Raw genomic sequence first — 15,635 nt, forward strand, 5'->3', positions numbered from 1 at the left:
GAGAAAATGGTGGCCACACCGTGAGCTTGATCTGTTCTGTTCTTTGAGCTTGTTATGCGCATGCTCAAATGGCGTGCTCCAAAGCCCAAATTAATTTAATCGAGTTAATCAAATTAAAATAAATCTCATAGATGAAGCTGTTTATATATTTTATGTTAGGCTTATTAAATATATATAAGTATTCATCCTAATTAGATATGCAGTATGTATATAAAGTGAACACAATATAAATGTGTCATATCTAAGAAGGGCTTGAATAATTGTTTTGAGTGTAGGGCTATACAGCCATCTAGAGGTTACACAATGGCTTTATATTTGATAAATGGTGTATCATTTAGAGATGCCTTTAAAATACATGTTAAAGGGGTAAACAAAAAACATTATTATAAATAATTTTAGTAAAATAATAAATCTAATAATTTAGGAATCACCCCTGATCAGGTGAAATTATGCATGCATAGTTCACATACAAGGCCTACTCTCAGCAGAATCAAGATTACAAACTAATATAATGGCCTGCTGAGGAGGATAATGTTGAGCAGGAGACATGCACTGAATACACAGACATTTTCTTTCTTAACACACCAGCTCGAAATTCAGTATGAACACATATAGTCCATGCTTTATTTATTTATTTGTTTATTTATTAACATGTCTGGAGTGTTTATTTAACCAATCAGATAAGAGTATATCGAGAGTCAGCAAGAAGCTCATTTGATTGGCTACAGAAGAAGTTGGAACCGCCTTCCTCTTTGTGCTTGCAAAACTCAGTGAGTGAGAGAATCGTACCAAAACTATAATGCTGCGTTCACACCAAACACGAATAGAGCGTCAAATTCGCGTCTATCACGTCTAGTTGGACACTTGAAAATGTTTTATCCACTTGCGCATCCACAGCGAATTGGACGCGCGTATAAATCGGGCGTTTGAAGCGAAATGTCATAAAACACCACTCTGCCTCTTCATTTTCTTTAAAAAAAATTAACCATTAATAGCCACACAAATGTGGTTCAGGCAACCCACTACCTACATTATGTTCACTGCATGTACATTAAATTGACGCCAAAGTTTTGATTTTTAAACTCGGGCATCAGACGCAAATTCGCGTCAAACGCGTGAATGCACAAAAAGCACCACTTGCGCGTTTTGCGCAAAACCCTCAATTCGCGAACTGGAGCGTGAATCAAGGTTATTATAGTTTTGCATTTTTAAATTAGTTTTTATTTTATTATCGTTTTCAATTTTGCTACAAATTTCGGTTTAGTTTTAGTTAGTTTTATAAATTGTTTTGCTAGTTTTAGTTTAGTTTTTATTTTGTAAACACATTTCTATTTAGTTTTTATATATTTCGTTTCAGTTTTAGTAATTATAGTTTAGCAGAGTTACCAGAACGAAGTGTAGAGACCAAATCAAGATTTTTAATTTCAACAAGTTTATTATTTGCACAGATTAGAGTTTACTCTTATGTAGACATCTTAAAGGGGCACTTCAGCGCTGGTAAGATGAATGTGTATTTAAACTGGGTCATTTATGTTGTAGAAATGTACAATTATTTTTGAATTTGGTGCCTTCTAGACGGAGAAAAGACAGAAAATGTATTTTTGACTCATGTGGATGTAAGACAACAACTCCCAGAATGCACTTGCTTCGCTGCCCAACGAAGCCACTCCTAAAGCCATGGCCACTGGTTTATAACTTGCCCACCATGACACCGCCCCCACCGTCGTTTTGATATTCATAGTAATAAAATAATTTCGTTCAGTTAGAGAATAGACACTACAGTTAAAAAACTGAAGTGTCTTTTCAATAAAGTGGGAGTGAGCCGAACGAGTCAAGGCACAAACCATTCATCACGAGAGCAAAGAGCTGAGCAGAGCTGAGGTAAGGTAAGAGCTCCTGCCGAACTAGCTCCTACTACTGGCTGTAGTCTCTAGCCTCTGGCCAAAAAATCCTCAGATGATGCAAATATCGTAATTTTTTCCAGAAATAAAATGCATAATTCTCTCGTCTCAGGGGGATATGAGGGGGGAAAGTACCATAATTTGAATATACTACCGGGTAAGCTTAATGCTAAATCAACCCTTTAATAATAAAAATTTTTAATACAGATTGTTTTATTTAATGCCATGTCAGCATCTATTGCCGCGTTTCCACCGTAGGAACTTTCCCCAGGAACTAGGAACTTTGGGATGGTACTCGGTGTGTGTTTCGACCGCAGGAACCAGGGTCTAAATGAAGTTCCGGGTAAATATTTCCCCCTCCGATCCATAGATATCCATAATAAAGGCTAGATGTCTCGTCCGTGCTGCTGGCCAATGGAGGTCGACGTCCGCACCTGGCAGAGGCATCTTGTCACAGGCAGCTCGCTCACTCGTAACATTGTTTTCATGGGTGATTGCACTTTTTGAATAACCATAACCAGGGGCGGATCTACAGGAGGGCAGGTGGGGGCAGGTGCCCCCCCACTCTAGAGCCTTGCCCCCCCCAGCTGCCCCCATATCTTTGATGATCCAAAAACTGTACTTGTAAAAACAACCCGCCAGTATGTCCAATACATTTACCAAAAGTAAACCATTTAATTTTTATTTTAAATGTATTAAAATTAAAATGCATAAAATACCCCTCCCCCGCCCCTCTAATACTTAGCTACGTCCCTTATTCAACTGTGCAGAGCGGCGTTCGCTCAGTCTGGCTCACACACAGCGAGTCTGATGCGGTGCGGTGGCCCTACAAACCGCCCGGAGAGACTGAGCTGCCCCAGAGCCCCTGAAGGTGAAGTGAGTTTCCCCAGGTGTAGTTTAAACACACGTTTAACTTAAAATTACATTTGTAGTGAATGTATTGTATGCTAAAGACGATTCAGCATCAGCAAAAACAGCGAGTCTATTACGTTAGCCAAAATCAGCGGTTGTGATTTGTAAGAGCACTCTTCCCTTTGATTAGCCTAATTTTGATTTTAGTAAAGACAAGAACAGTTTAATAAAAAATATAAAAATATTGTATCCATAACTGCCAAATCTCACGCATTCACCGTGAGACACACGCAATTGACACTTTTCACGCTCACACGCCACACATACATTTTCTCACGCACAGAAAAATTGCGAAGCAAAGAGGACACGGAGACCGACAGACTAGACAGAGCAGGTTACTTATGATATAAAAAAAATCTCAGCTCTCAGATTCTGTCACTTTTATTACGATATTCAAACAATAAATGCCGTTTTGGCGCTTGTAAATGTTACGTGACAGATTCCTAGCTGCACGTGGACAGATCATCTCTAGCTAATAGTAAATAAACACGAATGGACAATGTTGAAAGAAACAGTAGCCTACAACTTACCTAAATGTATATTCCTCATACATAATATCGACCAATCAGTCTAACAAAGGGGTCAATAAAACAACTGGAGAACAATTATGTCACATAACATTTACCTCAGGAAAGCCATTTAATGACCATAATAGGCTATAGCACATAGTTGGCTAGAAAAAAAGAGCTAGAGAGTATTTTGCTAAATATGTGTAGTGTACCATATTACATATTTATTATATTTTATTGATAACATTAAATAAAGTTGTTATTGTAATAAAAAAACGCATTATATGTAATTTGAGTTATTTAAAACCTTAAATAACACTGCCAGCTGATAGGGCTCTCTGTATGTTTACAGCATTAGGTGAGTTGTTTTTTCTTGAGATTAGGTACATCTTGTGTGCCTAATATTTATCCAAATTAGTCAATATTAAATCAAATCACAATCATTTAATTGAATTGAAATAACAAAAAAGCGTAGCTTACCAGAAATTGTACCATGTGTAAACACTGTAACATGTTTAGAAACACATAACACTGTTTGTGAAACATTTTGCTGCAAAGCACAACAACAGTCGCCTTAAGCTTTCCTAAAAAAGATGGGTGATCATGGGTCATTTCATTTGTGGACTGTAATTATAAGTTTTTAATTATAATAAGAACTTGAGTATTGTCCACTGTTGTATATTTGTAGTCCACTGCATCTTGGACACAATTATTGTACTTTTTTATATTTTCATTTTGCTTTTTATACTGTTTTGTTTTGTTTGAACACTGGGCTTATTCCTGTTGTGAATTAAAAACCTTTGTAGTGTGTAAGGGCATGATTAAGCAATAAGTACTGTAGTTTAAAAGTGGTTTTGTGTTTGTTTTGTTAAAGCAATTCACATATAGGGATTTCCATGTACCATCTACCCCTGCCACCCTGCCAAGACCTCTTGCCACCCCTTTGCCCCCCCCATGTAAAATTTTCTAAATCCGCCACTGACTATAACGTGCTCAATTTTCTACCGATTTTCAAACTGTTTGGTTTGTTATAAACGTCAGAGATGTAGTTATGACACTGCATGCTTATGAAAAATTATTCATAATTTGTTCAAGCATCCATAATCATAGCCACGTTAATAACGTTTGTAAGAAACCAAACCATTTGTAAATCCGTCTAGATTTCAGCGAGATAAGAGCATTTGTGTTCATGCAGATCACTCACCTTACATCAGGAGCCACAGAGCCCTGCCTGTGACAAGAAGGCCGCCGGTGATGACGTTAGAGACTCCGCCGTAAGACATCTAGCCTTTATTATGCTCCGAACGACCCTGCTCCCGAGGTAGTACTTTTTCAAAGTTCAGGAACTTTCGGTGGTGAGACTTGAGCCGCGTTTCCACCGCAGGAACTTTACCCCGGAACCAGGAACTTTGGGGGGGAACTCGGTGCGTTTCGACCGCAGGAACCAGGGTCTAAATGAAGTTCCGGGTAAATATTTCCCCCTCCAAACGGCCCTGCTTGCGAGGTGGGACTTTTCAAAAGTTCGCGAACTTTCGGGGGTGGGACTTGGGCGCTGAACATGCTGATTGGTTGAGCTTTCGCAGCTATTTTTTTTTTTCCACCGACATATTTACAAGTCTTTTGCGAGGTGGGTTCCGTGGGTTTTGCGTTCAGTAAATATTTTTTTTGCAACAATGGAGTTCAACAAAAAATTCGACCGATGGACCGACAACGAGGTTCAGGCTTTATTGAGCACATACGGAGCGGAGGAGGACATCCAGCGGGAACTGGAAACGGCAACCCGTAATGAAAAGGTATACCTGAAGATATCGACTCGGTTCCAGTCACACTGGAAAACAGTGCAGAGAGAAGTTGAAGAAATTAAGACAAGATTACAAGAAATTAAAGGATCATAACAACCGGAGCGGTTCCGACCGGCGTATCAACAAGTGTTATGACCGCCTGGACGCGTTGCTGGGACACAGACCGTCCTTTTCTAGGGCAGCGGTAACGAAAGACTCGGCTAGTGCGTTGTTGGAAACCATCCAGGAATCCGAGTGGGTTGAAGGTAAATATATCATCTTGGTATCATCTATTAAACTCGTTGCAGTGTTTAAACACGTTGCAGTAACTTTTTTCAACGTGCTTTTCCAGACGTAACGAGTGGCCCTGATGAATCGCAGGCAACGGAGACCAGCGTGATTTCCCCCGCGGTCACCAGTACATTATAAAGCTGACAAAAATGTGTATATATTTAAAAACTTATGTGTAATCCTTAATGGTTTTGTTGTTTTTAATTGTAAACTTAAATTGCCCATGATAAAAATTGCACACTGGGCATTGTTCAAGCTGGGCAAACAATTGTTCATTATTTGTAGTGAAAACACTTTAAATAATTAATTGATGGTTTCTATTGTTTCATGGTTGCCTTGTGTATTAATTTCCATGTGTTTCTGTGCAATTTTTCTACTTAGAGAAAAGGAAAAGGGACTGTGACTTTTCTTGATGCACTGAGGGACATGGAGGATGCTAACCGGGCCGTCCTGCAGCATGGACAAGAACAGACCAATATATTCAGCTGTTACTGGATAGCCAGGCCGAGGAGAGATGAGGAGGCAAGAGCTGGCATTCCACCAGTCAGAAGCGGAAGAAAGCTGACGGCAGCAGAGGGACTTTCAGACCGGGTTTCTGTCTGTTCTTGGACAGTTTGTCCAGTCGTTCAAGAAGTAGCCACAATGACCAGCCGCTTGAATTAAGCATTTGCTCTACCACATTTGTACTTTATATATTGTACGTGTTGGCACAGCTCTTGGAAAGGTTACTGAAAAATACACTTTTTTTATATTGTTGTTTTCACATTTTATATTTTCATTTTATTGTTCTAGTAATTTATTTGTCTTTGCACACTTTTATTTTAATTTTGTAAGAACTAATCTGTCTAAAATAAAGTAAAATGTGTAAAATGTCACTGTGTCTTTAATTTCCACATTCTAACTATATAACCACATTCTAATTGTATTCATATAGTGTAGGAAGCAAATAAAAGGGCTGCTGCTCGCAAGCAGGGGCGGAGCGGGGGGGTGGCTAATTGGGCTTAAGCCCCGAATGTTTTGTCAAAAGCCCCGAATCTTTTAGTTTAAAAAATAATAATAATAATACTTAAACGTTGTTTAATTTCCTCCCAGTCTTTCAGACTGGAGCGGCAAAAAATGAAACAAAAGCTCTATAACCGTTTGTGGTGGCGGTCGGCAATGCATCGCACATCACTCAGCTTTTTTGCCAATCAATGCCAAATGCCAATAAAAACCAACGAAGATGAATATACATCTTCTTCTTCGTCGTTGTCCTCAGGGATTGGCGGGCTTTTGTATTTCACCGGCATCGTAGTTAACCGGCTAACATGGACATAATGAAATTTTTTAAAAGGAACACTAAACCTCACCGGCCAGAGAGAGATTTAGCGTCAGACGAAACGCGGACAAGTGTTACAGGTTTGTGAATCCGCTGTTGTAACACTTGAGTTACATGACTGTATTGCTGGCCAGCTAGCGAGTTAACATTAGGTGTTGCTTATTAAGGCGAGACACGACAGGTGAAAACAGTCAATTTTGAGAATTTGGGCCAGTTTGCTCCCTAAACATTTAAGCTTTCATGTCAAAATAAAAGAAATGTCAACATTACACATTAAGGTGGTTATTTCATTATATTTTGTCACCGTGCGCCTTTAGATTTCTACCTGAAATCATCCAAAGTTATTCTAACGCAAGCTCTCGTGCCGTCTCCATTCACAGAAACATGTCATACCTGGTATCATTATAAAGCTCTCAGTCTCAGTAGTAATCAAGTAGCAAGAGCTAATAAAAATAAAAGTAAACAACAACAGATTAGACGACGAAACCCCGTCAGAATTAGATTCAAATAGTTATAGATGGACATATACAAGTTACAACAAACAGGGGCAGTTCGTCTGCAGTGTGTGTGACTGGTGTTATGTGTGTTTGTTAAGGTAGTTCTCTTAAGGTAGTTCTCTAATAGCTATTGCTATTAATAATTTATTCATTTATCAATTTCCACGTGTTTTAAATATTATACACTACTGATATTAATTAACTGAATATATATATTTTGTTTGTAGGTTGGGGGTTTTATAGAAATGCAGTTATACAGTATAAAACTTTAAAGGCCGTTTTCTCAAAATTAGTTTTTTCCTCACACTCAGAGTCAGATATATCCACTTCAGTAGCACCTACAAGCACCATCTTTTGCAGACTTTTACTGAACTATCTATCTATCTATCTATCTATCTATCTATCTATCTATCTATCTATCTATCTATCTATCTATCTATCTATCTATCTATCTATCTATCTATCTATCTATCTATCTATCTATTGGGCTAAGCCCCGAATGTTTACATCGTCTGGCTCCGCCCCTGCTCGCAAGTCTTTCTGAATATGCACATAAACATATCTAGAAAACCCAAATATTATATTTTTAAATGTATAACTATGTGAATGTAGTATAATAACTTATAACCACAACTTAAGTGAAGCCATAAGTGTGGTCCTGCTTCATTTCAAATTTGAGGAAGAAGTCTCTAAAATTATGCATTTAATGAAGCATATTGTAATACTAGTCATGTGATTTTTTTTTTTTTTTGTGAATGTTAAGAGATGTTATTGTGATAAAAAATAAAATATTTGCAGTCTAGTACCTAATCTTTCAACCGCTTAATTCAGTCTATTGTTTTCATTCAATTAACTTTTCACACATCTGTCATGACTGACTGACCTCATTATCCTTTTATAGAAAATGTTTTGTTTTGGAATTGAGCTATTACAACACATTCAGATTTTGGATTGCCCATCATCCCATTTTGCATTAAAATGGTCAAACCAGGTGAAAGTGCACGTTTAAATAAACAGTGTTGGTAATGTGTGTACATAATCAGCAAAAGCAGCGCTGCTTGCATCACCTACACTTGTTATTGTTGCAGACAGTATCGCGCAAAAGTGATTACTGTCCGTCGGTAACTGGGAGAAGCAGTCGCGCGCATTCTCACGTCACCGGACTAATTTGCCTAATCTCCCCGGTACTTTAGACCGCGGTGGAAACGCAGATTGTAGCAGGTCTGGGGGAGAAAAAGTTCCAGGGAAAAAAGTTCCTGGTACAAATAGTCCTGGGTAATTTCGGTGGAAACGCGGCTTTGGGCGCTGAACATGCTGATTGGTTGAGCTCACGCAGCATTTTATTTCAATCGGCATTTTTAAAAGTCTTTTGCAAGGTTTACTTCCTTATAATGGCCGTCGTCAATAGCAACGCATAAATAATAATAGTTTGGTGTAAATATAATCTCTAAAATTATCTCTGTAAATATATTCTCAAGCAATATTCTCATCAGTGTTCAGCTATGATGGATTTAAATATAGCATATTTTGTGTATGAGCCCAAACAGTATCCTAGTGAAATAATGCATATCCATATTTTCATGATTTGACTGTTTATTTTATTAAATATCAAAAGGTGTGCATCATACCTGACACCTAGATGAACACTTTACAGTCAGTTTTATGACTGTCATTCACTTTTAACTTGAGCGCACTGCTTTTAGAATGAGGTTTCATGCGCGCCGATGAGAGACGCAGGTGCAACAGCAACTACTACTACTGCACATACCACTGTATGTTTGAGATTTCATGTTTGCATAAAATTGCCAGTCTGAAAGGTGTTATTATAAATGTTTTTACAAATCATTTACTACTACTAATATTATTATCCATGTAGGGACATTTCCCAACAAAGTAGGGAATACCAGGACACACACATACACACACACACTGGATATACACTTCATTATTTAATCACACTGGCTTCACAGCAGGTTGTGTTGGCTAGTCACATGACTTTAGCTGTATTTTTTACAGTGGTCACACTGCTAGCCTTTATTGTACTGCTGAAAAAAATAGGAATGTTTAACAAGATTTCCTCTTCAATTAATGAGTTTGTCTGGAATTTTCATAATTTTTACTTTAATTATTAAGATGTCTGCATCAGAGTGAAACTTTAATCTGTGCAAACATTAAACTTTATTGAAATGAAAAATCTTGCTTTGGTCTTCGTTCTGGTAACTCTGCTAAACTGTAATTACTAAAACTGAAACTTGTGTATAAAGACCAAGTAAATGTATAAAAACTAAATAGAAATGTGTTCACAAAATAAAAACTAAAACTAGCAAAAAAATTTATGAAACCAACTAAAACTAATTTAAAAACGCAAAACTATAATAACCTTGCTCCAGACGCTCTTTTCGCGTTTGGTGTGAACGCAGCATTAGAGCAGCTAAAAGAAAGACGGGACTGTATGAATCGGTTTATTTTGGGAGCTTTTTTTTCCAACACAAGTAATTTAGACATTTGCAATATTTTTTTAAACAAAGGCTGGTTTTACACGGCCAATCTGTTTTGCGGTGGAAAAATGGAAGTCGGAAGAATAGATCATATTTGTTTTACAATGGCATTAATCTGCAGTTTCACAATACATGAATTACACTTACAAATAACAGTAAAATGCTACAAATATATTTTTTTCTTCTTACACCTGAAAGGTGATTTACACCTTTACAAAGAATACGCTTTAAGAATGTGCGGCCCCTTTAAGAAATATGACACCGCGCGCCCTGAGCATGCGCAGAAGAGAGAAGCGCGAGACGAGAGCAGACTCTCCAGATGAAGCTGAAAGCGACGCTGTTAACGATCGTGAATGAAGGACAAAAGTGGAATATTTTCTCCGGATGCCTTATATTTCCATTATGCAGGTGAGAGATGTTTCTCAGATTACAGAGTTTAACATTAATCAGCTCCAGTGTTTACATGTTTAAGGACCAATGTCATGAAATGCGTTGTGTGTCCTGGTTTATTATTAGAGTGTAATAATATGTTGGCAGAGAGTTTTTCACAGACTCTGACTCTATTACACCAATAAAATGTGCTTAATGTGCCACTTTACAGAAGATCTCAGACATCAGCATAATGAATGAGGTGAAAACAGGGAACTTTTGGAGACAAAGAGGCTTTTCAGCAGCTCAGTTAAACATGATGGTCCTGTTGTTTCTCTCAGACTTTGGACAGGAGTTGAACAATTCTTGTTTTGGAAGCAATTAATATCTAACTTGTACCAAACTACTCCATATTCCTGACAGAAATAATATGTAATTAAAGTAATCCAGTATTAATTCAGTAACTTATCTTTGATTTCTCCAGATCTGGTCCTGTGGGCGTCAGTATCTCACAGTGATCACAGTTCACACCTGCAGTGAAGCCCCTCCCACAACAATTCACCAATAAATACTGGGAATATTCACATCATCCTACAAGAGAAGGACAAACTCCAGGTGTAGCAGCTGAAATCTGTGTGACTGTTAAAGATGGAGTTTATTAAAGAGGAGATTGAAGACATGAGTTATCCAGAACCATCCAGAATAAAACATGAAGATACTGAGGAACAAATAGGTTGGTGTCCATTCTTGATTCTTCATTATTGACTGCTTTAGTAGCTGTGAAATTACGGAAGCCTTAAATGGCCATGGATAATATATTTTTTTCTATCTTGTTTTCTCGTCATCACAACTTATTTTCTCGATCACAACTTATTTTTCTCGTGACCTTCAGAAGGATGGCAGATTATTCTGTAACTGCTATTCTAAAAATCGTTTAGGATTCAACCCACTTTATTTTCCTCATTCGTTTGAAATAAAATTGCATTACATATTTTGTTTGTTAGGATATGCTGTGAATGGTATCATGTGCATGTATATGCTAGGCTTCCATTAAAAAGAGGTGCTCTGGTATTGGAATAGTATCGGTATCGGCCAATATCCAAATTCAGGTATCGGGATCGGATCGGAAGTGAAAAAATGTGGATCGGTGCATCCTTAAATGCAATTTATATTGTAAACTAATCTCATAATTTTAATCTTCTCAGTGTTCCTAATGTAATTGAGGGAACTCATGTTCGTATCTTTGTAATTTTAAAGGTGATGATACACGGGGCAACTCTTTGAGCAATGTTGCTTGTGCACTTTTCCCGTTTAGAATGGGCAACAAATTTCTATCTGGATACTTTAGATCGGTCGTGGGCCAGTGCGACATTGCTCAAAAAATTGCCCCGTGTATCATCATCTTAACTCCAACTGTAAATAAGGAAAATTATATGAATATGAAAATAATAAATCAATCGAAAATGATTCCACTGCATCAATACTAATTTGTGATAAATTTAAATATTAAAGTTTCAATCTTAAATCAATTATTTTATTATAATTGCATTAAATGATTGGTGTCCTGCTGCTGTGACTCACTATTGGCTGATTCTGTGCCTAAGGGCGGCCATTTTGTGTTGACATCATTGTAGTCCTGAGTTTGTAAAACTTAAAGGTCCTGTTCTTCGTGATCCCATTTTTCAAACTTTAGTTAGTGTGTAATGTTGCTGTTAGAGCATTTATAATACCTGTAAAATTATAAAGCTCAAAGTTCAATGCCAAGCGAGATATTTTATTTAACAGAAGTTCCCTTTCAAAGCCTACAGCGAACGGCTGGTTAGGACTACATCCTGGTATTTCCTGCTTTAATTACGTCAGTAGAGCAGTATGTCGACTAACCTCCGCCCACAAGAATGCGCGAAAAAGGGGGCGTGGTCTTGTTGCTCCCGCCTGGAGTAGAGAAAGTGTTGCGTTCGGTTGCATTCGTATAGTTTGTTTGTTGCCATGTCGTCGAGACGCTGTTATTTTCATCCCGGAGTCAAGTCACCTTTGTTTGGCTTTCCCAGGGACGCTGTACTTAGAGATCATTGAGCGCATGCATCCCCGTTATGGTCAGAGGCGTGACCTTTCCGGTAACGTGCGCTCTGCGTGCCCTAAGCTGCTGTCGAATCACAACACGGGAACCGCTGGCACAATCAGAACTCGTTACGTATTTCTGAAGGAGGGACTTCATAGAACAGGGAAATCTTTCAAGCCGTTTTGAGGACAGTGAAAACAGCAGTATACAGATAAGTAAATTGTGTGAAAAATACTGTGTTTTTTTACACGCGAAACATGAACACATGTTATGTTGCACACTGTAAACACAATCAAAGCTTAAAAAAAACACGAAAAACGGGACCTTTAAGTGCCACTTTAGTCAGTCTTAGACTTTGCTGAAGGTTGCTTTTAGCTTCTTTATAAAAGTCTCCTGCTCTTAGACAACTTTTACTAAGAATCTTTTGACACTTAAGTTAAAGGGATAGTTAACCCAAAAATGAAAATTCTGTCATCATTTACTCTCCCTCAAGTTGTTCCAAACCTGTATGAGTTTCTTTGTTCTGCTGAACACAAAAGAAGATACTTAGAAGAATGTTTGTAGCCAAGCAGAGAGAGAAACCATTGACTACCATACTATTTTTATCCCTTTAAAGCTTAAGACTAAGAGCATTTCTCAAAGGTTTTATAAATACAGACCCAGATTTCTTGTTTTCTGCTAAGTGTTTTTAATTTTCACATTTAACCTCATTGAACTGATTCTGGCTACTTTATTTGTTTATTTTAGACCAGATGGAAGTGACGGAGCAACAACACAAACTAAATGACGTAAAGAAACTCTGTGACTTCAAAACTCAAGGAAAAGAAGCCAATAAGCTGCACACCTGCTCTCAGTGTGGAAAGAGTTTCACACAAAAACGAGACCTTAAAACACATATGAGAATTCACACTGGAGAGAAACCGTATACATGCACTCAGTGTGGAAAGAGTTTTACTCAAACATCAGCTCTCAGTAGACATCTTCTCCATCACTCTGGAGAAAAACCATTTAACTGTGATCAGTGTGGAAAAGATTTTATTTCATCCTCAAATCTTAAAAAACACCTGATGGTTCATTCAGGTGAGAGACCTCATGTGTGTTCTCACTGTGGAAAGAGTTTTTCAAGACTGGACAGTTTTAAACAGCACCAGAAAACACACACAGGTGTGAGAGATCATGTGTGCTGTGACTGTGGGAAGAGCTTTACTACATCTAGTCATCTGAAAGTGCACCAAAGAATTCACACTGGAGAAAAACCTTACAAGTGCTCATATTGTGACAAGAGTTTCAATCGGTCTGGAAACCTGAAAACACATGAGCGACTTCATACTGGAGAGAAGCCGTACAACTGCACTCAGTGTGAGAAGAGTTTCAGCGATCCAACAGGTTTCAGAAATCATCTGCAAATTCACTCTGGAGAAAAGCCGTTTAACTGTGATCAGTGTGGTAAAGATTTTAATTCGCCAATAAATCTAAAAATTCACCTAAAAGTTCATTCAGAAGAGAAGCCTCATGTGTTTTCTCTCTGTGGAAGGAGATTTTCATGGCTGAAGAGTTTTAAACAGCACCAAAAAACACACGATGGAGTGAGAGATCATGTGTGTTGTTACTGTGGGAAGAGCTTTACTACATCTAGTCATCTGAAAGAACACCAAAGAATTCACACTGGAGAAAAACCTTACAAGTGCTCATATTGTGACAAGAGTTTCGCTCGGTCTGGAGCCCTGAAATCACATGAGCGAGTTCATACTGGAGAGAAGCCGTACTACTGCACTCAGTGTGAGAAGAGTTTCAGAGATGCATCAGGTTTCAGAAATCATCTGCGCATTCACTCTGAAGAAATAATCCTTCAAATTCATAATGAAATGCACCAATCAGGCATAACATTATGAATATTTTGTTGGCCCCCCTTTTGACCCGTCGATGCATGGACTCCACTTGACCCCTGAAGGTGTGCTGTGGTATCTGGCACCAAGATGTTAGCAGCAGATCCTTTAAGCCCTGTATGTTGCGAGGTGGGGCCTCCATGGATCAGATTTTTTTGTTCCACCTTCTTCAATTGCTCTCTGGTCCAGTTCTGATGCTTACGTGCCCACTGTTGGACAGGACCATGATAACTGCTAACTGGTCTGTAGCTATGCAGGCCCATACGCAACAAACTGTGATGCACTGTGTATTCTGACACCTTTCTTTCAGAACCAGCATTAACTTCTTGAGCAATTTGAGCTACAGTAGCTCATCTGTTTGATCGGACCACAAGGCCAAGCCTTCGCTCCCCACATCCATTAATGAGCCTTGGCCGCCCATGACCCTGTCGCCGGTTCACCACTGTTCCTTCCTTGGATCACTTTTGATAGATACTGACCACTGCAGACCGGGAACACCCCACAAGAGCTGCAGTTTTGGAGATGCTCTAACCCAGTCGTCTAGCCATCACAATTTGGCCCTTGTCAAACTCGCTCAAATCCTTACGCTTGCCCATTTTTCCTGCATCTAACACATCAACTTTGAGGACAAAATGTTCACTTGCAGCCTAATATATCCCACCCACTAACAGGTTCTGTGATGAAGATAATCAGTGTTATTCACTTTACCTCTCAATGGTCATAATATTATGCCTGATCTGTGTATGTAGCTAGTGTGAATAACTAAATGCTTTCTCTGTGTCCAGATTTGACTGTAAAGCAAAACTGATACTTCAAATCAAAATAAAAACTCAACTTTGACTAAAAGTATTCTTTAATATTGTGTAAATATACATATTCAAATCAAATGCAGTTACTAATTATGTCCGAATCAAAACATATATATACAGTCACCTAAAGGATTATTAGGAACCCCATACTAATACTGTGTTTGACCCCCTTTCACCTTCAGAACTGCCTTAATTCTACGTGGCATTGATTCAACAAGGTGCTGAAAGCATTCTTTAGAAATGTTGGCCCATATTGATAGGATAGCATCTTGCAGTTGATGGAGATTTGTGGGATGAACATCCAGGGCACGAAGCTCCCGTTCCACCACATCCCAAAGATGCTCTACTGGGTTGAGATCTGGTGACTGTGGGGGCCATTTTAGTTCAGTGAACTCATTGTCATGTTCAAGAAACCAATTTGAAATGATTCGAGCTTTGTGACATGGTGCATTATCCTGCTGGAAGTAGCCATCAGAGGATGGGTACATGGTGGTCATAAAGGGATGGACATGGTCAGAAACAATGCTCAGGTAGGCCGTGGCATTTAAACAATGCCCAATTGGCACTAAGGGGCCTAAAGTGTGCCAAGAAAACATCCCCTACACCATTACACCACCACCACCAGCCTGCACAGTGGTAACAAGGCATGAATGATCCATGTTCTCATTCCGTTTACACCAAATTCTGAACAGAAATCGAGACTCATCAGACCAGGCAACATTTTTCCAGTCTTCAACTGTCCAATTTTGGTCAGCTCGTGCAAATTGTAGCCTCTTTTTCCTATTTGTAGTGGAGATGAGTGGTA

The 15,635-nt window shown here is 38.6% G+C and overlaps 1 protein-coding gene across 1 annotated transcript; it reads left to right on the forward strand.

The window, feature by feature from the left end:
• The first annotated feature begins 10,560 nt into the window (after positions 1-10,560).
• LOC307129938 (uncharacterized protein) lies at positions 10,561-14,857 on the forward strand. The gene is made up of 2 exons (XM_079822743.1): positions 10,561-10,809; positions 12,883-14,857. Exons 1-2 carry the CDS (start codon positions 10,725-10,727, stop codon positions 14,025-14,027), a joined length of 1,230 nt encoding a protein of 409 aa, XP_079678869.1. The 5' UTR covers positions 10,561-10,724; the 3' UTR covers positions 14,028-14,857.
• The last annotated feature ends 778 nt before the right edge of the window (positions 14,858-15,635 follow it).

Source organism: Gobio gobio (assembly GCF_949357685.1).
Source record: "Gobio gobio genome assembly, chromosome: 8".
Classification (NCBI taxonomy): domain Eukaryota; kingdom Metazoa; phylum Chordata; class Actinopteri; order Cypriniformes; family Gobionidae; genus Gobio; species Gobio gobio.